The sequence below is a fragment of the Carcharhinus amblyrhynchos genome, chromosome 14, assembly GCF_965287045.1.
Source record: "Carcharhinus amblyrhynchos chromosome 14, sCarAmb.v2.hapA, whole genome shotgun sequence".
Taxonomy (NCBI): domain Eukaryota; kingdom Metazoa; phylum Chordata; class Chondrichthyes; order Carcharhiniformes; family Carcharhinidae; genus Carcharhinus; species Carcharhinus amblyrhynchos.
The window spans coordinates 36,979,443-37,003,826 of record NC_137337.1 but is presented as its reverse complement, the minus strand read 5'-3'; the positions used below and the strand labels follow the sequence as shown (position 1 = coordinate 37,003,826).

Sequence of the window (24,384 nt, the reverse complement as noted above, 5' to 3'; positions counted from 1 at the left end):
GACTTGCAAAGCTCGGTCAGAGGAAATGACTTACAAGGTTAGTCTTAAAGTCAGAAAGGAGATTGAGAGGTTGCAGGGATTAGGAGGAATTTCATACAATTGGCCAAGGCAACTGGGATGGCACAGCTACCAATAATCAGGTAAAGGAAAGAGGGAAAACAGAAATTGGAGGAACAGAATTTTGATGGGGAGTGGAAGGGATGTGACCTCAGGAATTAAAGACCTGGAAGTGGCTATAGAGATTAGTATAAGACATGGAGGGACTTAAACTTACGATAAATGTTTCAATGTACAACAAGGAAAGGACTGCCTAATGCATGAAACTTTGGTATGATATAGGGTATGTGTGATTTGGATGAGTTGAAGTTGAGAGTACAGGGAATGAGACTTGTCCGGAGGATAGTTCCACAATCAAATGGCAACAAAGCCATGGACAACAGTTGCAGAAGCTGCTAGGCAGACAGATGAAGCAGCTATTAGTGATGCAAGAATATAGGATTATGTTAGCTCAGGGCCACCAGGGGTACCGATCAGGTGCAGCCAGAGACAATGGCTAGGGAAAGCGATGGAATCAATAGTAAGAGTACAGAGTTTTAGATAGAGGTCCAGAGACAATGGCTGTGGTCTTCCCTATATTTAATTGGGGAAATTGGTTTTCAAGGAGAGGAATTTACATGGGTGTACCTACATCACATGAGCTGTAGCAATTCAAGAAGGTAGTTCACCACCATCTTAAGAACAATTGTGGATGGGCAATAAAGAATGCTGGCCAAACCAGCGACACCTATGTCCATGAAAGAATATAAAAAAGGCTCGACAAAGGTGGAGGCCTAAGGAAATGGCAAATTATAGGACTGAATAAGGCTACAGAGAAGAGAAGGGATCAAGGGTTATGGGGAGAGGGTGGGAATGTGGAACTGAGCCACGACAGATCAGCCATGATCTTATTGAATGGTGGGGCAGGCTCGAAGGGCCAGACGGCCTACTCCTGCTCCTATTTCTTATGTTCTTATGATAGAGGAAGACATGGTGGGACACTGGATATTGGGCAAGCAAGTTGACAGAGGCAATTACAGGTGGAGACAAAAAGCTGGTTTGTTTAGTGCATATGAAAGTTGTGGATGCTGCTGCTAACAGGCAACATGCTTGATGAGGAAGGGAAGAGGGCCAGAATTTGCACTTTGAGGCATTCACTTCAAATATAAACTAAGTAGCTGTAGGAGAAGCCACTATTAGAGATTGCCTGGCTACCATTTGATAGCTTAGCATGGATGGAACTAAAGGCAAGTCCCACTGAGCAGGACAAAAGGAAAGGAACTGAAGAAGGATGTTGTGGTCAACTGACTGAAAGATATCAGATGGAGGAGAAATAAATACAGTGACTATAATCACAGACAATGCCATTTATGACTTTGAATAGGGTAATCTCAACTTAACACTGAGTTCAACAACTTCAGACCATAATCTCTCTTGTCCACCCTTTTCACCCCATTTAAAAAGATTTCTTTAAAATTTCATATGCATTTTCATTATTGCCTTCCTTTGATTCATTTTTTCAATTCCCCCCCCCCTTTCCATCTTTTTTACTTCACCACTCTCCCTTGTCTCCCCACCCCACAAAAGCCATCACCTGTTTCAGGTTGTCTTTTGTCACACTGTTTACACTTGCACATTCTGATATCTTAACCTGCCACTAGCAGCATCCTCCTTAGCCATGGTCATCATGCTTTTTGTCCATGACATCTTTGATCTCTCCTTTGTCTACACCTTTTGCTGACCCTCTATCCATCCCCCACAGCAGTATAGATTTCATCCTATTTTCCAATTGTCTTCAGCTCTGACAAAGGGTCATCCAGACTCAAAACATCAGTTCTGTTCTTTCTCCACAGATGCTATCAGACCTGCTAAGATTTTCAAACTTTTTTTATTTGTTTCAGATTAATTGGAATGGACAACATTTGGCTCATGATACCCATGCCAGATTTTGTAAGAACCATTAAATTGTGTTCCCCTGTCCTTTTCATAGCCCGACAATTTTTTCCCCCTTCAAACATTTATCCAATACCCTTTTGACACTTATTGAATCAGCTTCCATGCCACATGTGGGATAATAAGTGTTTTCTTCTAAAATGTACAAAAATGGTTACTGCTGGAATTAAAATTGGGACAACCACTGAAGATGGGAAAACATCCACATCTCTCATATAAACACTTAGATCAAGGGTAGTATTGTGATTATGCTGTTTCTTGTTAAGGCAATGGTTTTAAACTTCAGCCCTGGTTATGGTGTTTTGTCTGCTCCAGGCAGCCCACCTGCTGAGAACGCAGAAGAATAATTGCTCATAGTTATTGAGATGTTTGTTTTAATCTGAGTTAATGCAGTTTTGTTATTTTTTGGGTAGTCCTGTGGGCTTTCAGGGTAGTGTTCGATTAGATTGACAAGAGCACATTGTGTGCTAATGGAGGAGATATGTTTACAATGGGGGAAGTCTTTTTGCATTTGCCAACAGCAACAGCTCTTTTCTCTGTAGGCTGAAGTTCAGGACCTGTTACAAACTAGATCTGTCTTTCTCTCTAGAGGTGTTAAAGATTTGATGACTGGCAACCCAAGCCTGTGTTTTTGTTAACTGATTATGAAGTTTAGATCCATGGGGAATATTGTTTAAAATGGAACTAAGAGATCAGCTAGCAGTTAAAAAGTATATCATATTTAAGTATTTCAATTAGTAAGAGTTAAATGCTTCCTAGTGGGTCAATAGAATCACATCAGGGGTGAAACACCTTATGCTCACACTAATGCCAAAATCAAACATTTCTGGTCTAGATTAACTTCATAGTGCATCTTGGAGTTTCTAAACTGACCCCTGACACAGTAAAAGAGATTATAAATTTGTCAGGTTATTTATTGTAAGAAACCAAATGATTCACAAATGTCCTCTGGTTAAGCACTAGTCTGTATGTGACTCTAGATCCACACCAACAAGATTGACTATTAATTGTCCCTGAAATGATCAAGTTAATATTCTGTTGTATCAATAATGCACATATTTGAAGTGGGAAGTCTGTTGCCAATTCTCAGAGTAACTAGGGATAAACAACAAAGGCTGGCCCTGTCCATCACATCCACATTGAGAGAACGAGGGGAAAAATAAATCAGGAAGACGACTTGTTCAGTGCAGAAACTGAGGGAGGAAACAAATGACTTGGTAAAGAAACATAAAGGAGCAGATCAAAGTGAAGCAGAATAAGGAAGAGGGATAAAGGGAATGGGTTGAGGCATGATTCAGAAACATACAGCCTTATTTCCTATAGTTATATTTTTAATCACACTTCTGTATCAACTGTTTCCATCATAAATTCCCAAGGCACAGTATAATGGAACTGGCTCTTAGCACATTGTAATTGTACCATCACATCTGTGGTAGTGCTGTAATGCATTGTCATATGGGCTGAAGGACAGAGAAACAAAGATGATTCTATGCTCTGAATCTATTCTGCTTTAAGACTTATATGTTTTGAGATTCAACTATAAACATCACATTATTGGAAAATAGGTTAAAAATGACAAAACGATTACTGAATTATGCCTGCACTTGGAGATGTGTTGGTAATTTATAAATAGAAGCGAATCCACCGAAATAACCTTCAAATTAGTCTCAAGTTGACTTCAGAAGGTGTCTGAAAATTTTACAGCTACTGTCACCACATGAAGTCAACTTGAGACTAATTTGAAGGTAGCTGAACAGTGACCAAAAGGAGGCCACTCAAACATAGCCATCACTTTCACAACCAGGCTTCAGACTCCATCTATGTCACAGATCAACTAATCTATTAAATATTGGATAAAAGCAAATTACTGTAGATACTGGAATCTGAAACCAAAGAGAATGCTAGAAAATCTCAGCAGGTCTGGCAGCATGAGAGGGAAAAAGAGTTGACAGAGTCCAAATGACCCTTTGTCAAAGTGGTGTCAGAGCTTCAACAAAAGGTCATGTGGACTCAATGTCAGCTTTCTCTCGTAGATGCTGCCAGACTTCTCTCTTTTGGTTTTTAATACATTTGCTTCTCAGATATTATGAGCACCGAAATCTGCTACTTAAATCCCACATCTGGATCTTTTAGTCACTATTGATCTCTACCTTAAGCAGGGGGGTGAAAACATAATGACACTTCGAGTTCTCAAAAACCTTGAGCCCTGATTAAACTTTGAATGCTCTGGTTCAATTATGTTACTCTCCACAAATAACTTGCCAACACTCAATTGTTTAGTTTACATACAAACATCAGTCATTGGTCAAGAGGCAGACCAGAGGCATATTCTATGTCTGCATATATTTCTTCCAACAGTCTAAAGATATGCAGGTTAGCTGGACTGGCTATGCTAACTTGCCCCTTAGCCTTCCAAGATGTGCAGGTTAGGGGGATTACAGGGATCAGGCAGGGGCTTGAGCCTGGAAAAGATGTTCTGTTGGAGAGTCAGTGAATACTCAATGAGCCAAATGGCCTCCTTCTGTACTATTGGAATTCAATGACAAATAAAACAGTGCTTCACCATTTTGAGATGAGAATGTTGAAGAGAAAGGAGGGGAATAAATGTAGGATTTACTACATTTCCTCTATGTTAATGATGGCACACAAATTGGATACCCTAGCTAATTCAGTAGGGAGAGAAACTCTCATGAACCTCAATTCCATCACTCACTGCACAATTGGATTTATTGTATTTGTTTTATTTGCAATGTCTAGATTTTGGTCATTAAACACTAAAGTTAGTTGCCTTAAGTGCAAACTATTGAGTGAATTCAGGAGGGGAGTTGAGGGGAAATTTGCATTTATATATTGCAGAGTATTTTGCACAAACTCAAATAAATATGCACTGCAATGCCGTTAAGTAATTCATAAGTCAAAACCAATATAACCTTTCTTAAGTATCAGACAGAGAAAAAGGCAAAAAGTATCAGACTACTAGACCCATTTAATCTGCTTTCCCTTGAGGAAAAAAGGGCCTCTAATATTAGTTTATGCCAGTGCTGTAAACATTACAGCTCCAAATCACCCATTTGTTCTCACCACAGGCTTCTATAGCACTCAAGGACAGTAGTACTGGTAAGTGATCTCAAAGATTAAAGCTGGAGGTGTGGTTCATTTCATGAAACCATCAATTTGCAATAAACCATGTCCTATGGCATGAAACTGTCGCTTTAACAACCATCTTGTCTGTAAATCCAATCCCATGATCAATCTTTTAGTTAAAACATTCTTTAATTAGGAGGCATAAAAATCATATTTTAAAATGGCCAATCGTTTCACTTTTATGCTCCCCCAGTGCCGCAAATGTTACAACTGGCATTGCATTTCAAAATAACTGAATGTGTGAGATTCTTAAAAATGGTTTGAAAAAATACTGTGCAATATATAAATGCAAATTTGCCCCCATCTCCCCTCTAATTCACTCACTATATATGCTCTCAGGAAGACAAAAAGAACATCAGCTGCCGTTATTAAGAAAATGCTGAAGAAGTTCGCTGTTGATCTGAAGTAAGCAGCATTTGACAGAAATACACCTGGGGATTGGGGTAGCGGCAAGAGGAGGAATACATTGAATACCAGCTCAGAAAATATATCCAACTTTGTCAAGTCTATTGTTGCTCCAGAGGCAGTATGATTGCAGTGGAGGCTGGACAGAAAATGGATTTAACTTCCATTGGAAGTGTGACGAGTTACACTTGATTTTGCAAGCTGCACTTGGCAAGAAATAGTAACCATTTCATTTGCAAATGACAGAATAAGTGGAACATCTATCCAATGCCAGAGGAAAACTTCTTTACTGTAGCCTGTTTATTTCTAATAGTTATCCTCAAGTAATTATCCTAGTGTTTAATGACACTTTTGCATTATACACTAATTCCCCAATGAAACTAAGACTAGAATTTATTTTATGCCAGTGGCTAGGATAAACAATTTATACCTTGAATCCATGTAATTTCTGAAGATCAAGAAGCTGTAGTACTTCAACTTCTCAAAACGCTTGCAGTTACAGAGCAACTTTTGGAAGTTGAATTCAAATTTGCCTTTGTATCAAATACATGTATAGTACTGCATATGTTAGATCTACAATAGCTAGTTATGTTACTAAACAAATAATCCAGAGGCAAGTCCCCATTTCACCAGTGCCTAGGCAATCTAAATTTAATTAATTAAATCAGGAATTAAAATGCTAGTGCTAGTGATGGTGACCATGAAACTACCAGACTTGCTAAAATAAAACGTCTTGGAGAAGAAAATCTGTTCTTAACCAAACGGGCCCATGTGGTCCAGACCTGCGAGAACTTAATTGACACTTAAAACTTGAAATGTTCTGCCAAAGGGCTCATTGCTTGCTGATAGTTCATCCAGAGCCATTTCCTTCCAGCCTGGAAGGCAGGAATTGGAAGAAATGTTTCAAGAAAGTGAGAGAATGCAGATTAATGCTTTGGTGGGGCAGGAGCAAGTGAGAAGGCAGTGAAAAGTACTTTTCATCAGGAAGACAAGATTCCCAACATGTACTGAATTTAAATGGTGGTGGTGGGGGAGAACAGCAGTGCTCAGAGATGATGAGTACCAGCATAAACATGGATATTGGGAAGAGGAATTATGTCAGAACTAGAAGATTTTGATGCTGTAGAGTTTGGGTCCAGAGCAGATACTTTCAACTCTAGCGGTCAGTGTTAAGTGGCTTTTTTGGCAGTGACTTACTGCTGATAATTGAATTTGATTTTAATTTTGTTGTTTATAAAGTAAAATTGCACTGGGGTCCAGACCAAATTGAACCAAAAAGTTTAAAAGTTTTTCCAGGGATGCAAGTCCTGGACTCCTCTCAACTCTTACCGTATAGCCTTCGGCAATGTACCACAGGCAAGGGTGAGGGGCAACATTTGAAGGGGTGCACATTTTATTGCTTACAATCCTAATTCAGTGTCTCTCATACTTCCTAATCTACAGATCACATTGGTAGGGCAAAACATGCTGTGGACTGCCTACTGGTCTTACTTAACTTACTTCTGTTTGCCACAATGCTCTCAGAATAAACAACTTATGCAGATATCTAACCTTAAACTGTATTTTTTTATGTATTAAATATTTCAACTAAATTACTGATGCATACCAGCAAAAGGATAGACATTTACACAAATAATGCAATATTCTAATATGCTATAAAATCACAATGAGAAACCAATACCTACATTCCATCATATTAATCAAAAACAATAATCTTGCTTTCAAAAGCAGCCATTGTTTGCACTTATGACAATTCACACCACACAACTGGGAGCCAGTATAGCTATGAACAAGGAGCAGGAGTCAGGCATTCAGTCCCTTGAGTTTACTCCATCATTTACAATCATGGTTGATCTAATAGTAATCTCAAAGCTGTAGCCTGCCTACCCTGAAACCTATCACCCCCTTGCTGACCAAGAAACTATCCACCTCTGCCTTAAACATATTCAAAGACTCTGCTTTCACCACCTTGTCAGGAAGAGCATTCCAAAGACATGAGCCATGAAGAAAAGAAATAGCCTCATCCATTTTAAATGAGCAACCCATTTCTTTTCAATAAAAAAAGACCCTTGATTCTAAATTCTCTCAAGAGGAAATATCTCCACATCCACCCCAGCAGGATATTGTGCATTTCAATCAAGTAGTCTCTTGCGTGTCTAAACTTCACTAGATACAAGCTTAGCCTGTTCAATCTTTGCTCTAAGATAACTCGCCCATTCCAAGTATTAGTCTGACAAACTTTCTCTGAATCACTTTCAACACATTGACATCTTTCCTTAAATAAATTAACCAATACTGTTCACAGTACAGTTGTGAAACATCACAAGGGATGTAGATAAGGATTCTGGCCGATCACCACACTTGAGAACCACTGCCCAAACTGGGAACAATCTCAGTTAACAAGACAGATGTAAACAGCCCACAACACTAAAATTTTCGTAGAAGAAAATGCCTAATCCCCCCCCAACCCCCCATCATTACTAGATTATGTTCTGCTGTGACAAACAATAACACCATTCAGCCCCTCATGCTGATCTAATCATTCACTTCAATTGGAGCTCAATTCCAGCAAACACTGAAGCAAGCAATTTAAGATGGAGACTACCACACAAAAAAAGTAACTTGAGCTTTCAAAATGTGTACTTCTTTTTGATGATTTTCTTGCAATTTTGTTATTTCCTCCTCTAATACAGACAAAGGAATGTTTGCCATAGTTACAGCTTAAGTGAGGCAGTGTAACATTTTGTTTAGACCTTAGGACAATTTTTACAGTTGTGATCAAAAAACATCAACTCTCTCCTCACAGATAATGTTTGACTACTGAGTGTTACAGCATTGTTTGTTTTAGTATCGTTTTTTGAAGTTGTTGGCCAGCTTTCATCCAGTAAACATGTTTACTTTCAGGATTCAACAGTTAATGCCTTGCTGCAATAACAGAGCAAAAAAGTTTGATGAGTAAGTAAAAGAGCCAGTTTTATTTATCGCTGTATCTGAATGAAAGTCAAAGCAAGGAGTGCCTGAGGCTTCTGTAAAAAGGCCTCAGGCCTACTGGAAATTTGTTATTTCCCTTAAAACCACACAATTAATGCAACAATATTATCCATTAAAACTTGAATTTTTGATCTTGCAATTTTAGTATAAAAGCAAAGACCATAGAATCTTTACTTGAGAACCTACAAGCAAGACATAGTCTCATTCTCCATCATCTTGAAGACTGCTTCAATCACTTATCACCTAGCAGAACAAATTTCAATCTAATATAAAAGCAGGCTGCTTATGGATCTACCGGAAGTCCTTTGAATTCACAGAACTTCATAGTCCCCAATAAATGACATTACAAGTTGCATTTAGTATTAAGGATCAAGATGCCCCAAGTACAAGACTGATTAGGAACACTGTGGGGAAGCTAATGTATTGGTGACTGAAAGTTTTATCAACAGATTTTTATTAAATTGAGAAAGGAATGGAGTGTTAAAGTTTTGGAAGGAAGCTTCAGAAAGCATAGTTGGCCACCACACATTAATTCAGAAAATAACTTAGATCAACTGAAAAACATGAATACCAATACAGTCTGCATTGTTTGATCTCAGTTATAATAACAGTACTCTTTATATTTCAATTATTCTCGATTTGAAGGCAGTTTGTCAATTACAGCAGATACAATTAAGGTATTCTAGATTATATTTTGAAACTGTAGCTTTATTGGGGTAAATGAATTGGTTGTGTGACCTGTTCTGATGCAAGGTTGGGTGGTTTAATTGTAAGAGGTCAAAGTAACCACAGAACTCTTAAGCAGAAAGAGGACATTCAGCCTGAGTCTGCACTGACTCTCCAAAAGAGCATTCTGCCCAGGCCCCCCTCCCTGCCCTATCCCTGTAATTCCATGCATTTACCATGGCTAATCCACCTAACCTACACATCTGTGAACTGTGGAAAGAAACATAAGCACCCGCAGACACGGAGACTGTGCAAACTCCACACAGTGATCCAAGGCTGGGATCAAACCCTGACCTCTGGCACAGAGACAGCAGTGTTAACCATTGTGCTACCCCTGGGTAAGTCTGAGGTCATTTTGCTAGGAAGAAGATGCAAGGCATTTATGCTTGGATACAATGCATCTATTCATGGTAAATACCGCTAAAGCAACAGAAAGGTGCCACAATTTACTAAGATGAAAGGCATTTGAGGCCAAGGGCAGTTAATTAACTTTATATTTTGGTAGAAATGTGAATGTGTTTCTACTGCCATGGGGAAGACAGAGGAAGCCATTTTGAGATCAGGTTACAGGCTTCCATGGAAAAACAGAAATCAAACATGACGACCAGAGAGAAAAGGGTCCTTGACTTTGAGAGCTAACATAGTTGGATACAGGGGGAAAACACTCCAATCAAAGGAATATATCTTGCAGCCTTCTATAGGTTCTCAGGGATTTCAGAGATTTGATGTGGCACAGTTAAGGGGAAGAATCATTAGAATATGTTTTACTACTGGTGGTGGATTTAAGAAGCTTTCCAAAAACACTTAGTGACAAAGTTGCTACCTGTTGAGGCGGCGATATGGGAACCCATAGGAAGTTGGCAGTAACTGGACTGTAATTCTGGGGAGAGTGTGTTGGCTGATAGGTAAGTATATACGGGAATGTCACTGAATTACACATTACCCACAAAAAAAAGTACTTTGTCAATAATGAATTCTAGTCATTTGTTACAGTAGAAGTTTTAACTAAAACAAAACCACAGTTTCACATTTTAAGTTGTTAACGTTTTTTAAAAACGTTATCTCTGACGGTCATAACAAAACTCAGTTGCACCCAGAAAGTGGCTAAGTATTGTACTCATCCTTTATAATTTTATAGAGTACTTCTAACTTACAAAGGACAAATTTGCCTTTGTTATTCTGGATAATGCAGAGAGATTTACAATGAATCATTAACATTTTGCGCAATTATTTATGTAAACAGTAGGATGTACACAACTGACTAGGGTGGAAGTTTGAAGTTCGAACCCAAATCAGAGGCCGTGGACAGGCGAGAACGTCCTAACCCCGAGGTGGATTACCTCGTTAAGTAATTTTTTTTATTTCCAGTATCCAGCTGCTACGATTCTTACGAATGGAATATTTACTTGTAATCCCGAACAAACTTCAAATTAAATGAATTGCAATAATCGCTACGACCTCTACATAGTTCTTGCGGGTCGAACCAAGTAAACAAACTTAAATTACGTTAACATTGATAAATATAAGTGAAGCATTAAAACGCGAGTTTTAATACGATCATCTTCTCAAAACTCAATCGACAGTACGCAACAGAAATAACCGCAGGAAGGCTGGTTCATTAATAGCAGCTCGGTAACGCGGATTGCTTCAAAGCATTAAAAAAGTTTTAACAATTGGAAATTGCAATCGTTTTGGTGGCGAAATGGGACCATTTATTTATCGATTACTGCTCGTATTAAAAACAAGACTGGAACAAAAACAACAACAATGCCAGATTACTAACAGACTGAAATCCTTTGAAATGGATGAAATTGTCGAGAAACCTCTAGCAACGGAAGAAAATCTGTTGTAACTGGCTAGGGGATTTCAGAAAAAACATCCCCCCCCCCCAATAAATAGCCGAACGCAGTTCTGAAAGGCAGTGGGCAGTCAAACCAGTTAACGTCATAATTGGTGATTATCCAAAACCGGAATGGCATGGCTCCCCGTTTTCACTTGTTTCTTTGAAAACAACGGTTCGCTTAGAATATTCATCCAGACAAGTCTCTCATATTAAATTAGTCCCTCTCTCAGATCAAGGTACTCGCTATTTCAGTGGCAAATCATATTGCTCTGCAAAATTGGTACAATAGGAGGAACATAATACAGGCGCCTTACATCTCAGAAGACGGGCTCTAATTTGGATGTATTAAAAAAAAGACAAAGACAGTTCCGTACAAATCAGCACTTTGCCCGGTGTTTCTGCCGTCTCCTACAAACGCAATGCCCGTTATCGCTACAATAACGGGATCAGCAGGAAAATGAAAAGATTCTGTTTTGACCCCCTCCCAAATACATACCTGTGCAAAATAAAGGTTTAGTAGACACAACGTGAAGAACTGCAAACACACAGGGAAACAATACAACAGCCAGTAAGGCAAAGGCTCCAGCTGATTAGCCTGCACACAATTCTTAAAGTAAAAAGAAAAGAGGGTAGTCCTCAGGCCTGCCCAGAACAGACAGAGAAACAAAAACACCGTTTGGTAGCTGAAGCGCTTGTGCTTGTAGTGCAAGACCAGCCAGAGCTGCAGGTACACGAAGAGGAAAAGCAGGGAGTACAGAGCGGTGTAGACCACAGTCAAACCGAGTTCCACTGAGGGAGGCACTGCAGCCTGGATGGGCTTGTCCGGAGCCGCCGTCATTGCCACAGACATGCTTTGTGTTGTTGGGGTATTTTTTTCTTCTTCTTCTCCTCCTCCTCCACAGCTTATCCTGAGCCAAAGCTGCGCTGGTTACTGCAGTCAGTCACTCTCCATCTCCTCCAGCCCAGCCGCTTCCTCAGCGCCAGGAGCAACAAACACCCGCCCCTCCCCTCCCAAACAAAAAAAACAACCAGCAGCCGCCTGCCCCGCCCCCATCAGCCCGCTCATTGGTGAAACTCCCTGTCAATCATCGTGAGAACAGGCGGGGATTGGACGGAGGGGGGGAGGACGGACCTGCAGGGTGCTGCATGCGCCGTCCTGTCCCCCGCCCCTGTCGCCGGAAGCGGCTGCAAGCGGTATGATTGACATCCCGGTTAACCAATAGCCGAGTGGCGTCGCACCGCAACGGCGGTTAGTATTTCCCGCCCCTCTCTCCGGGCGCGAGGAGCTGAGGTGAGGATTGAGCCGTTGTTGCTGAATATTCTGGAGAGGCACATTGGGACGGATAGGTGAGGGCCGTGCGGAGAATGGGTTGTCCTCTTGCTTTATCTATCGAGGATTTCCCCTCCTTTCCGTCCCCCGCGGAATTAATTGACAGTATTTTGCGCAGTGTTGAGAAGTTCATTGATGAGTGTTACGAGCAGACTTACATTAACGCTGCAATGAAGTTACTGTGAAAATCCCCCAGTCGCAACGTTGCAGTGTCTATTTGGGGACGCTGAGGGAAAAATTCAGCATGGCCAATGCGCCTAACCAGCACGTCTTCGCGAATTGAGGGGGGGGGCGGTTGCCGAAGCACTCGGAGGCAACCCACTCAGCCACTGGGAAAAGGTGCGAGAAGTAAACAGAATTGAATTCAATCTGGAATGCTTGTTTCCCCGCCCATAACACAAAGCTCCAGTTGCCTTTATTCATGCAGAAAGTCCCATCTCTCTAATTTACATCCAAAAGCAAACTGTCTTTTGACTTTTTTTATACTTCCATATGTTTGTTCATCGTGCAGCTCTGTTAGAACGTCTCTAATCAGGTTGATCATATCACATGTCACATCATCTAAATGGCTAATCAGAGTTGCAACTGATGTCCTGGGTGATCATCACTGTCGAGCATTACCCCATTTTTGACCGTTTTGCAACCTTTTTATCGGGTTACGTTATCTTCCTTCAGCATGCTTATTCTTCAGCTGTGGAAATGCCTTTCTCGCTTGATACTATTAGCATCCAAGCCTAACTACCTATGGCTGCCTTATTATCTCAGGTGTTGTCGAAAAGTCATTGTCCCCCCAACTTCCCAGCCCCTAGCCCCCTCCCTGCCCCCCACCAACCCCCCCATCCTCAACTCATCTTCCTGCTGTTTCTTGACAATAGGATTTTCAGAGGTGGGATCAGTTTCCAAATGTACATTCATGACTGACCAGCTTTGCCTTGCCTCTGCACAGACCCTTGCACCATCTCTCTGTTGTCAGGCTTCCCATGTTAGATCCAGAATTGGCTGAGACACAGATTTGCCCAGTAACTTATTCAGAAGACTGAAAACATTGACATTGTCTTCATTCCTTGCTGCAAGCTCCTTGGTGTACCTTTGATGGTGACATTGTGGTAATGTTATTGGTGTTATAATCCAGAGACCCAGGCTGATGATGTGGGGGTATAATTTCAAATCTCACCAGGGCAGTTGGTGAAATCTAAAATCCAATTAATAAATCTAGCCTTGGTAATAATGACCACGAAACTTTCATTAATGTTGTAAAAACCCATTGGGTCCACTTGTGAAATCTGTCATTCTTACTTGGGAGTTAGGGACTTTTAGAAAAGAGAATAGCTAGTCAGAGAAAAATTCTTATCAATTGATTTTTATGTATTCCAATGAGTAATTATTTAAGAAGTTGACCTGTGATGTGCAGTAAGAGAACTAGTTTTCCGTGTTAATTTTGTACTCCTAATGCATTGGTGCTACTTTAACATGTTTTGCGTTCTGTTAGACTTAAAATATATGCAACTGTCAACATCATGATGCAGTCTGGGGAATTGAACATGTTTTGTGCGCTATATCTTGTTTATTACTGATTTTTCTTTTTTCCAGAAATAAATAACAAAACTGTTGAAGATTTCATTCAACCAATTTAAACAATTTTTGGGATCAGAACTACCTTCATCTATCTGCTAAAATGGACCAATGGCATACCTATCTTGGTTTAATTTTATTATATGCTGGTTATTTTAATGCTGTTGATGGTATGAAAACATTACACACATTAAATCAGCAACATTTTGTCAATATTCTACAGTCAGGAAAAGCTTCTTTAATATACTTCAAAAGAACAAGTAAGTATTCACTAGCTTGGGGAATATTTGGAACAGAATGCTGCATTAAAAGTAAAACTTTGTTTTTGTATCTGTCGTAATATGTTTAGAAGCTCATTTTCCTTGTTTTGGACATACCAGGTAACACTAATCATCTCGGCTTGATCTAAGTTATACCTATGCTGATTGTCGCTGAGATTATATGGTATGCTGCTCATGATTCTGAACTACTTATTACTAAATTAAAAATCTCTCACAAAGGCCAGAGTACCATTTCTTATTGTAGGAATAAAGAATGGCACTCTGTCACTGGTGTGGTACTTTTCCAAGATTGACTTTAAGGATCATTGTTGAGATAATGTATAAGGAGGTTTATTCTGCATCAAAACTGCACTGTGTCTGATTTGCGATGCTTGTTTCTAAAACATAAATATAATAAATCAGAAAAATGCTCTAAAGTTTAGGACTGATATACCTCGTCTTGAAGTGCATAAATCAAATTCAAAAAATAACTCAATCTTTCTTTGTTTTACCTTTAAATTGAATTTTAAGTCCCAGAAAAAATGTACAGTTTTTTTTTTGCCTCTTGACTGGACAGTAATAACCACTTGAAAAGGATCAATGTAGCTTCTAATTTGAGTTTTGTTTTAGAATTATCCAGTCTAATTGTAATACTCATTTCAGTTTTATTTCAATTAATTGAACACTGAAACAATGTGGTTATATATATATTGTCATGATAAACCACATATGTTATCTAACACATTATGTGGACAATGATAATTTTTATCATTTCCTTTTCCTGTCCTTGCTTTGTATTGGCTCAGTTGTTGCACACTCGCCTGAGTCATAAGACTGTATGATCATGAGTACATAATTTGGGCTGACGTTCAAAACAGGATTGAGAGTATGCTGCATTGTCAGAGACGATGCCTGTTGATTAAATTGAGTTCCTGTGCACCCATTTAAGCAACGTGTAAGTTCCCATGTTGCTATTTGTATCAGTGTCTGACAATTCCTATGCACTCTTGGCTGCCTTGTATTTTCCACCCTCTATAAACTTCAACTCAACCAAAACTCTGCTTCTTTTAACCTAACTTACACCAAGTCTGGTACATGTATCACCCCTGTGCCCTCAGGTGCACATCTGGGACCTCAATTTTAAAATTCTCATCCTTGTTTTCAAGTCTCTCTGTGGCCTTTTCCGTCCATAATTTGGTTATCTCTCCAGGCTTACACTTTCCAAAATATCTTTGCTCCTTCAACTCTGGTCCCTTGAACATCACTGTTTTAATTGCTGCATCAGTGGTGGCTGTGTTTTCGACTGCCACAGTGCTTAGCACTGGAATCTCTCCTTAAACGTCTTCATGCCTGTACTTCATTTTCCTCCCTTAAGGCATTCCTTAAAGCCTACCTTTTTGACAAAGCTTTTAGTCATCTACCCTAAAATTATCTTCTGTGGCTCACTGTCAGGCTTTGTTTGATAATGTTGCTTTGAAGCATCTTGGAACATTTTATTATGTTCAGGATTTTAAATAAATTCAAATTATTGTTGTTCATGCTCAGTATCAAATTTTGTTTGATCCTGTTGCTGAGAAACACATTGGGACTATTTGTTTATGAACTAGCCCCACCTAAAGAGATTATCTGGTTATTCATCTCACTGCAGTTTATGTGGCTTTTTGTGCATATATTCGTTGTCTCTGATTATTACTAAAAAGCACTTTGCTGCGGAATATTTTGAGAACATGAAAGGCACCTTTTTTTTGTCATCCCTTTTCTCACTTATTAAAAACAGTTAGAACCAGTAAAGCTAGTTTAAGAGCAAGGCAGAATGTTAGTCTTTGTTTATCTTTGATCTACCAAATTTTTTAGAACAGTGATGAGTGAATAGGCTAGTGAATGGGCTGCCTTAGTGACACTCCTTCATCTCATTGTTCTGCAAGTTGTAATCAGGCTTGTTCGCTAACTGTGAATTTTAGAAAATGCTTAATCATTTTTATATTAATAGAACTATCATCAACTTCAAATGGTAAAAGCAAAATAAATATTTATGCTTTGGACACAGGTGGAGTGTGCAGCTCTTACAGTCGATGTTGTGTGCAAGTAGCATGCACCTCACTTCTATTGCCCTTGCTTTACATGTGTATCACTTCAGTCATACTGGTAGGCAAAAAAACTGTGGATGGAAATCAGCAGAATGTGACAACCCTGCATGTGGGCAGTGGTCAACAGAATGTTTTGTGGGTCGCACTCAGAACCCAGTTGGTTTGCATGTTGTCCACAGACAGCAGGTTGCCCACTATTGCTCACAAAAAGAAATATTCAGGTCAAAACACTAAAATCATTATTTGTTTCTACATTTCAGCCAACCCGTCAATCAGACATTTCCTTCAACAACTAGAAAAATCTTCAGAATCACTTGAAGAGTATGGCATTACGGTGGCTCAGGTGAATTAAAATTTCTTCTCTTGGATGTTTTTACTTTTAAAACATGACCTGTCATTGAGAGCTGTCTTGGATGGCTTGCATACCATTTTGAGATGCAATATGCAAAAATGGGGGCCGTGGGAAGAAAAGCTCAGTTCTATCTTATCTTTTAGCAAAATCTAGCAAAATATTAATAGAAATAATATAAAACAATGCAAGTAGAAATAGAATTATATTGTTATTACAGTGGTGCATTAACTTGCAACTCTGTTGGCTGTTCTACAAGGTTGTTGGTACTGATTCATTTATTCATCCATGCTGTACACCCTCATGTTTTAAAGCTCAAGCATCATGGAGGTACTGATTAGAAGATGCTTGCTGAGAATGACAAACAGTGGCAGTGCGGGCTGGGTTGCTTTTATGTCAATCTTATGCTGATGCTGAGATTTGGGTGCAGCTGCATCTAATAATAAGCCGAAGCAGAGAAGGTGCTAAAAAATTAAGAGGCTCCAGGAAAATAACTTTCCTAATGAAGGTCTGCTACATGTACTGCAGTGATACAAGAAGAAGGCCGTCCACCTTCTTGAGCACAGTCAAGATTGGGCACTAAATGCTACAGTTGTCCACAATGCCAACATCCTGAAGAATTGTCCAAAAAAAAACTATCAGCTGTGTGGTCCAGATCTACAGAGGAGAGGAGGAAAAAATTGGCAGAGCAATTTTTGTTGATGAAACAGTGTTTAAACAAAGGCAGTGTTAGGTTTATAATCATTTGCTGTGTTTTATTATCCCATTGAAATGCTCTGCCCCTTTTTGTAGGTTAACTGTGCCACAGAAAAAGTGCCAAAATATTGTGAAAATGAAGATGTCCTGAAGAAAGCTTATCTTTTCAGGTAAATTAGCATATGTTTATAATTTTTTTACGTCAACTATCAAAGTTTTTATTTCTATTATTTTTTTGACTCGCACTTTTAAAAATTTCTTTCGCAGTTTATATGATAAATCTGTTAGGAATGTAAGGAGGATGCTATTTGAGAAATGTTGCTGATATTGGTTCTTCTCAAGGTGTAACAGTGATCTTTAAGGAACTCATATTTAAACATAGACTCAGTACATTTCAACAAGAAGAAGAAGGGGAACCAAAACCAGGGCTCCTTTGATGATGAACAATAAAACGGCGAATGATGCAGGTCAGGTGAATTACTCAAGAGGGAATCAAGCTAAATACAGTAAGCTGAGGGGAAGTAATGAGGAAAATAAGACTGGCAATGAGAGAGTATGAGAATACGATGGCAGTTAACATAAAAGGGAACCTGAAAATCTTCTACTAGTACGTGGGAGTAAGAGGTAGGGTGGGATCTATTAGAGAAAAAGATGATAGATGCCTAGCACACAGGACAAGGCTAGATTACGTAGTAAGTACTTTGTATCAGTGTTCTCTAAGAAAGAACATGTTGCCAAAGTATCAGTAGTAGCTGAAACGATGAGTAGTAATGGATGAGGTGAAAATTGATGGACAGGATTTACTAGAAAGACTGGCTATTCTTGGAGTGGATAAGTCGTCAGGTGCAGTTGGCTTGTATCCCAGGTCGCTAAAGGAAGTTGGAGTGGAGATAGCAGAAAGACTTGTTTTAATCATTTAATCTTCTGTAGAGATGGAGGAGATGACAAAGAATTGGAGAATGGGAAATCGGACACCCTTGTTCAAGGAAAGATGTAAGGACATTTCTAATAACTACAGGCTGGTCAGTTTAAAAACAATGATCAATGAAAAAAATTAACAGGACTTGGGGAAGTTGGAGTTAATCACAGAGACGTGGTTGCAGGGTGACAGGGACTGGGAGCTGAATGTCCAGGGATATCAAGTGTTTAGGAAGGATAGACGGGAGGAAAAAGGGGTAGCTCTGCTGATTAAGGATAGTATCAGGGTGGTAGTAAGGGAAGTTATAGGTGCCAAAGAGCAGAACATGGAATCGTTGTGTGTAGAGATAAGGAACAGCAAGGGGAGGAAGACGCTGGTGGATGTGGTCTATAGGCCTCCAAATAATGACCTGGAGGTGGGGCGGGCTATAAATACACAAATAAATGATGCATGCAGGAACGGAACGGCGATAATTATGGGGGATTTCAATCTACATATTGATTGGTCGACCCATGTTGGACACGGTGGGCTTGAGGAAGAGTTCTTGGAATGCTGCCGGCATAGTTTCCTTGAACAGTGTGTGCTGGAGCCGACGAGGGAGCGAGCTATCTCAGATCTGGTGTTATGTAATGAGGCAGGTAGAATTAGGGACCTTGTTGTGAGGGATCCGCTTGGGAAGAGTGATCATTGTATGGTGGAGTTTTTGATGCAGATGGAGGATGAGAAAGTAGGATCCCGGACCTGTGAGCTTTGTTTGAACAGAGGGGAGTACGATAGGATGAGAGAGGAATTTGCGAATGTAGATTGAGGGCGCAGATTGGGCAGTAGGACTGCTGTGGAACAGTGGAGGATCTTTAAGGAGATTTTTCTTGGTGCTCAGCAGAAATTTATTCCGATGGTAAAGAAGGATCGTAAGAGAAGAGATAATCAGCCGTGGATAACGAAGGAGATAAAGGAGAGTATTAAATTAAAAGCTGATGCGTTTAGAGTGGCTAAAAGTAGTGGGCGAGTAGAGGATTGGGAGAGGTTTAAAAATCAACAAAGAATGACGAAGAAGTTGATAAAGGAAGGATAGACTATGAATCTAAGCTAGCGCTAAATATAAAAAAGGATAGTAAGAGTTTTTATAAATATATAAAGAGGAGGAGGCTGGCTAGGGTGAATGTTGGACCCTTAGAGAATGAGAGAGGGGATTTAGTGATGGGGGATGAGGAAATGGCTGAGGCCTTGAATAAGTTTTTTGCTTCGGTCTTCATGGAGGAGGACGTGAATAGTTTGCCGGGTATTAACGATGGAAAGATGGTAGGAGTTGAGGGCCTGAATGAGATCATTGTCACTAGAGAGGTAGTGCTTGACAGACTAGTGGGACTGATGGTGAACAAGTCCCCAGGACCGGATGGAATGCATCCCAGGGTTCTGAAGGAAATGGCGGAGGTGATAGTGGATGCCTTGGTGATTATTTTCCAAACCTCGCTGGATTCCAGGGAAGTGCCGGAAGATTGGAAAACGGCTAATGTTACGCCGCTGTTTAAAAAGAGTAGCAGGCAAAAGGCAGGGAATTATAGGCCAGTTAGTTTAACGTCTGTTGTAGGAAAAATGCTTGAATCCGTCATCAAAGAAGAAATAGCGAGGCATCTTGAGAAGAATTGTTTGATAGAGCAGACGCAGCACGGATTCGTTAAGGGGAAGTCGTGTCTGACGAATTTATTGAAATTCTATGAGGATGTGTCTAGTGCGGTAGACAGAGGGGAACCAGTGGATGTGGTGTTTCTCGATTTTCAAAAGGCGTTTGATAAGGTGCTGCACAAAAGGTTGTTACAGAACATTAGGGGGCATGGAGTTGGGGGTAAGGTGTTAGCGTGGATAGAGGATTGGCTGTCAAATAGGAGGCAGAGAGTAGGTGTTAATGGGTGCTATTTGGATTGGCGGTTGGTGACTAGTGGAATGCCCCAGGGATTGGTGCCGGGGCCTCAGCTATTTACCATTTATGTAGATGATCTGGAGGAGGGAGCTGAGTGTAAGGTGTCGAAATTTGCTGATGACACAAAGATAAGTGGAAAAGCAAATTGTGCGGAGGGTGTAGAAAGTCTGCAGAGGGATCTAGATAGGCTGAGCGAGTGGGCAAGGACCTGGCAGATGGAGTACAATGTTGGCAAGTGTGAGGTTATCCACTTTGGCAGGAATAATAGTAGGAAGAACTACTACTTAAAGGGTGAAAAGCTGCAGCATGCTACGGTGCAGAGGGACCTGGGGGTCCTTGTGCATGAGTCGCAAAAACCCAGCCTACGGGTGCAGCAGGTGGTCAGGAAGGCAAATGGGATGCTGGCCTTCATAGCGAGGGGGATTGAATATAAAAGTGGGGAGGTCTTGCTGCAACTGTACAGGGCACTGGTGAGGCTGCAGCTGGAGTACTGTGTGCAGTTTTGGTTGCCGCAGTTTTGGTTGCTGCACTTGCGCAAGGGTATTTTGGCTTTGGAGGGAGTGCAGAGGAGGTTCACTGGGCTGATACCGGAGTTGAGGGGTTTGAGCTATGAAGAGACTGGGCTTGTACTCGTTGGAGTTTAGAAGGATGAGAGGGGATCTTATTGAGACGTATAAGATGATGAAGGGGATGGATAGGGTAGAGGTGGAGAGGTTCTTCCCGCTCAGAAGAGACAGCAGGACTAGAGGGCACAGCCTCAAGATAAGGGGGGTGCAGTTTAGAACAGAGTTGAGGAGGAACTTCTTCACTCAAAGGGTGGTGAATCTCTGGAATTCTCTGCCCGTTGAAGTGGCGGAGGCTACCTTGCTAAATATATTTAAGACGCGGGTAGATAGGTTTTTGGTAGGCAAGGGAATTAAGGGTTATGGGGAGAAAGCGGGAAAGTGGAACTGAGCCACTTCAGATCAACCATGATCTTATTAAATGGCGGGGCAGGCTCGAGGGGCTAGATGGCCTCCTCCTGCTCCTATTACTTAGGTTCTTATGTTAATAAAATGAGAGTCAGCAAGGATTTTTAAAAGGCAGATCATATTTGACTAATTGAATTTTTTGATTAAGTAACAGAAAAGATTCTTGAAGAGAATGTATTGGATGTTGACTATAAGGATTTTATCAAACTATTACAGAGTAGCGTATAAAAGACTAGTTAACAAAATTGAGGCTTATGGCATAGGGTGGTCAGTGTCAGCTTGGATAAAAAAATCGGTTGAAAGATTAAAAAAAAGTCATGTTAAAAAAAACAGTGAGTTGTGTATGTGATTCTTTATCAGCCTGGACGATGGTAGAATGTGGTGTTCCCTAAGGATCAGTGCGAGGGTCATTGCTTTTTTCCGATAAAAAACGCATATTGGAATACAGAGTAATATTTCAAAATTTGTCAATGATACCAAGCATGGAGGTGTGACAAACAGTAAGAGTAATACTAATCGACTGCAATAAGTCATAGATAGGATATTGTAGGAGAATGGGCAAACAAGCAACAGATGGAGTTTAATGCAGAGAAGTGTGAGGTGATGCAGTTTGCAGAAGGGAGAGGGAGAGGTAATATAAACTCGGTCACGTAGTTCTAAAGAGTGTGCAGAGACAGAAAAACCTGGAGGTTTATTTACATAGACGTTTGAAAGTGATGGGACAAATTGAGAGAGTTGTTAGTAAAGCATGTGAGATATTGGGCTTAATAAATTAAGATATTGAGTATGAAAGCAGGAAAGTTAACTTGAGCCTCCGTGCATTTCTGGTTAGGCCACAACTGGTGTATGACATCCATATAAGGTGACTGCAATTTAGGAAGATACGGGGGCGAATGTGACGAACTTTTTTTCATAGATACTGGTACTATCCTATGAGGGTGGTGAAAGCCAAAATGATTACTAATTTCACTAAGATTGGATGGCCACTTGAGGGAAATAAACTTTCAGGGCTATAGGGATAGAATGGGGGAATAGGACTGGTTATAATAAAAACAGAGTATGTTGTAAATACGCAGCAGCATCTGTGGAGAGAAAAACAATATTAACATTTCAGTTCTTTGACTTTTCATCAAAATTGAGGGCCAGAATCAAGGATTATCAGGATTGCTCCAAAGAAAGCTGGCATGACCTCGACAGACCAACTGGCCTTCTTCTGCCTCTTAGAGACTCTTATGATTTATGATTCTATAACTCTGGGATGTAATTCATGAGCACTAGCCATCTACCAATACTTTCTCCTTGCTAGCTTTCTTTATGAGTGAACCTAATGACCGACCACAGACTATTTGAGCATGATCTCTACTCCTAAAATGTGTATATAAGCAAACTTTCCAGCAGGCACCTTGACATAATGACTAGGCCTATAAAACTTTACTAAATATATTTTCTTTAGATCAAGGATGCTGAGGTAGGTTTGGTATCCTTATTGCCATCTTAATTGGGGAAATTGTCATAATCTGGGGAGCAATCTCAGTTTAGAGAGGTGTGGCTTGTGCTGTTGATTGTCTCTGCTGGCAAGTTAATTTCAGTCATGTTTTTGAGCCGTTGATATATATGCTTGTTGTTGTGTAGTAGTGCTAAGCTATTTGAAAATCACAGATATTTTTGTTATATATCAAATGTCAAAAGAATTTGAACACAGGAAAATCTGAATTATAGTTTATTTAAAATAAAGAAGTGATAAATAACATTTAAATGTCTAATATGAAGTGATTGCTACTACAATGATGTGTGAAGGATCCTAGAAACAGTGTAAATTTAACTGGATCACCCAATTCTGGGATTTCTCTGCTTCATTACAATTCTTTATTGAGTGAAGAATGTGCCCAGGTTACATTTGTCAAAATTAAGATTCTGAAGCACAAGATTTTATATGCTTTATTACTTTTGAGACATTTTCAGGTATTATGTAAATTTGGCATTTTGAATTTTAAATTTGGACGTTAATTTTATCCTGGATTATATAAACTTGTAGCTTTATGTCTTTTTGTCAAGTGAACAGGCTTGGTGATGGACAGCTCCCGCAAACTCAATTATGAAATATTGTAGCAAAAGGATAATTGTTTATCTATTGCAGGCTGCATGGCATAATTTTCAGATCATGACAGTTGCTGGGAGAGTTGGATTGGGTCCAAGCTGTTATTCTTAATTCACCATCCTGAACAGGTTAATTGGTAAGGTCAGCTGTCATATTTCTAGTGCAATATATAACCTTTCCACGATTGAAGAGGGATGGCAAAAATATTGATTTCCAGGTAGAAAGATTATTGGTCTGAAATCAGGTCCTGGTTGACGAATATAGTTCAGGATCCTAGTGAAGAGTGCTGTGATCTTTTTCATCTTGCTTCTGTCACTGCAAAGTCCTGATGCTGGTTAAACTTGAGCTGATGAAGCAACAATAAAAAGAGTTTTCATTCAACCATTAAGTTCATGAGCAAGACCATTACTGAGCTGTGAAGTGCATTTGTGAAATCAGGTGGAGAGGAAGGCTGTTAGCTAATGTTGACTCAGCACCCTCAGAGGAGTGTTAATCTTACAATGGCATATCTTTTTCAAAACTGCTTACATGAAAACATGAATTGAACAGTTGCTAATGGAATGGCACGCTCAATTTAGATATCTAAGACATCAAAATAGCAGGCATAATGGCAGATGATCTACAAGTTTTTCCTTGGCCCGCAAGATGGATGCATCTTATTTTGGCTCCTCTGTAAACAATGGTTTGAGACAACATCTGGGATTGTGCTGGAGTTTTGGCGGGGGGGGGTGGTGGAGGGGTTTGATTGTTGAGGGATGGGCACTTGCTCTTAGGAGGTTGGAAACAAGAAAATGGTGATTTTGCCACGACTCATTGTTTACCATGGATTGCAGAGAGACAATGGGTGGAATTTTCTCAGAAAAATTCTAAGTGTTGAACGGGCAAGAAAACGGGAAGTTTTCTCACCTTTTTTTTCCAGTGAGGCAAGTCATGGTAATTTATGGCAGTCTGTGCAATACAGAGGCTGTAGTGTGATTCCTCCAGGGGAGGGTGAGCAGAGCTGATTCACACTGGGAATCCAGCTGCAGATTGCTCGGAGCGCTATTGCACAGATGCCCTACATTGGGAAAATTGTTGATCTCC

At 40.1% G+C, this 24,384-nt stretch overlaps 2 protein-coding genes across 7 annotated transcripts in view; one reads left to right on the top strand and one right to left on the bottom strand.

The window, feature by feature from the left end:
* The window catches only part of gpr137c (G protein-coupled receptor 137c), a 30,553-nt gene extending 18,477 nt beyond the window's left edge, over window positions 1–12,076 (bottom strand). For all 4 annotated transcript variants that reach the window (XM_080202694.1, XM_080202697.1, XM_080202695.1 and 1 more), the window contains exon 1: window positions 11,595–12,076. In XM_080202694.1, the coding sequence (XP_080058820.1) occupies window positions 11,595–11,948 (354 nt within the window). In that variant the 5' untranslated portion in view covers window positions 11,949–12,076. The remainder of the gene's footprint in view (window positions 1–11,594) is intronic.
* A 294-nt stretch (window positions 12,077–12,370) lies between these two features.
* Window positions 12,371–24,384, top strand: part of txndc16 (thioredoxin domain containing 16) — a 128,847-nt gene continuing 116,833 nt past the window's right edge. The window contains exons 1-5 of one of the 3 annotated variants that reach the window (XM_080202690.1): window positions 12,374–12,445; window positions 13,402–13,534; window positions 14,019–14,260; window positions 16,608–16,690; window positions 17,489–17,562. In XM_080202690.1, coding sequence (XP_080058816.1) covers window positions 14,104–14,260; window positions 16,608–16,690; window positions 17,489–17,562 — 314 coding nt within the window. In that variant the 5' untranslated portion in view covers window positions 12,374–12,445; window positions 13,402–13,534; window positions 14,019–14,103. Of the gene's footprint in view, window positions 12,446–13,401; window positions 13,535–14,018; window positions 14,261–16,607; window positions 16,691–17,488; window positions 17,563–24,384 lie in introns of all 3 variants that reach the window. The other 2 variants (XM_080202693.1, XM_080202692.1) reach the window with 2 other exon arrangements.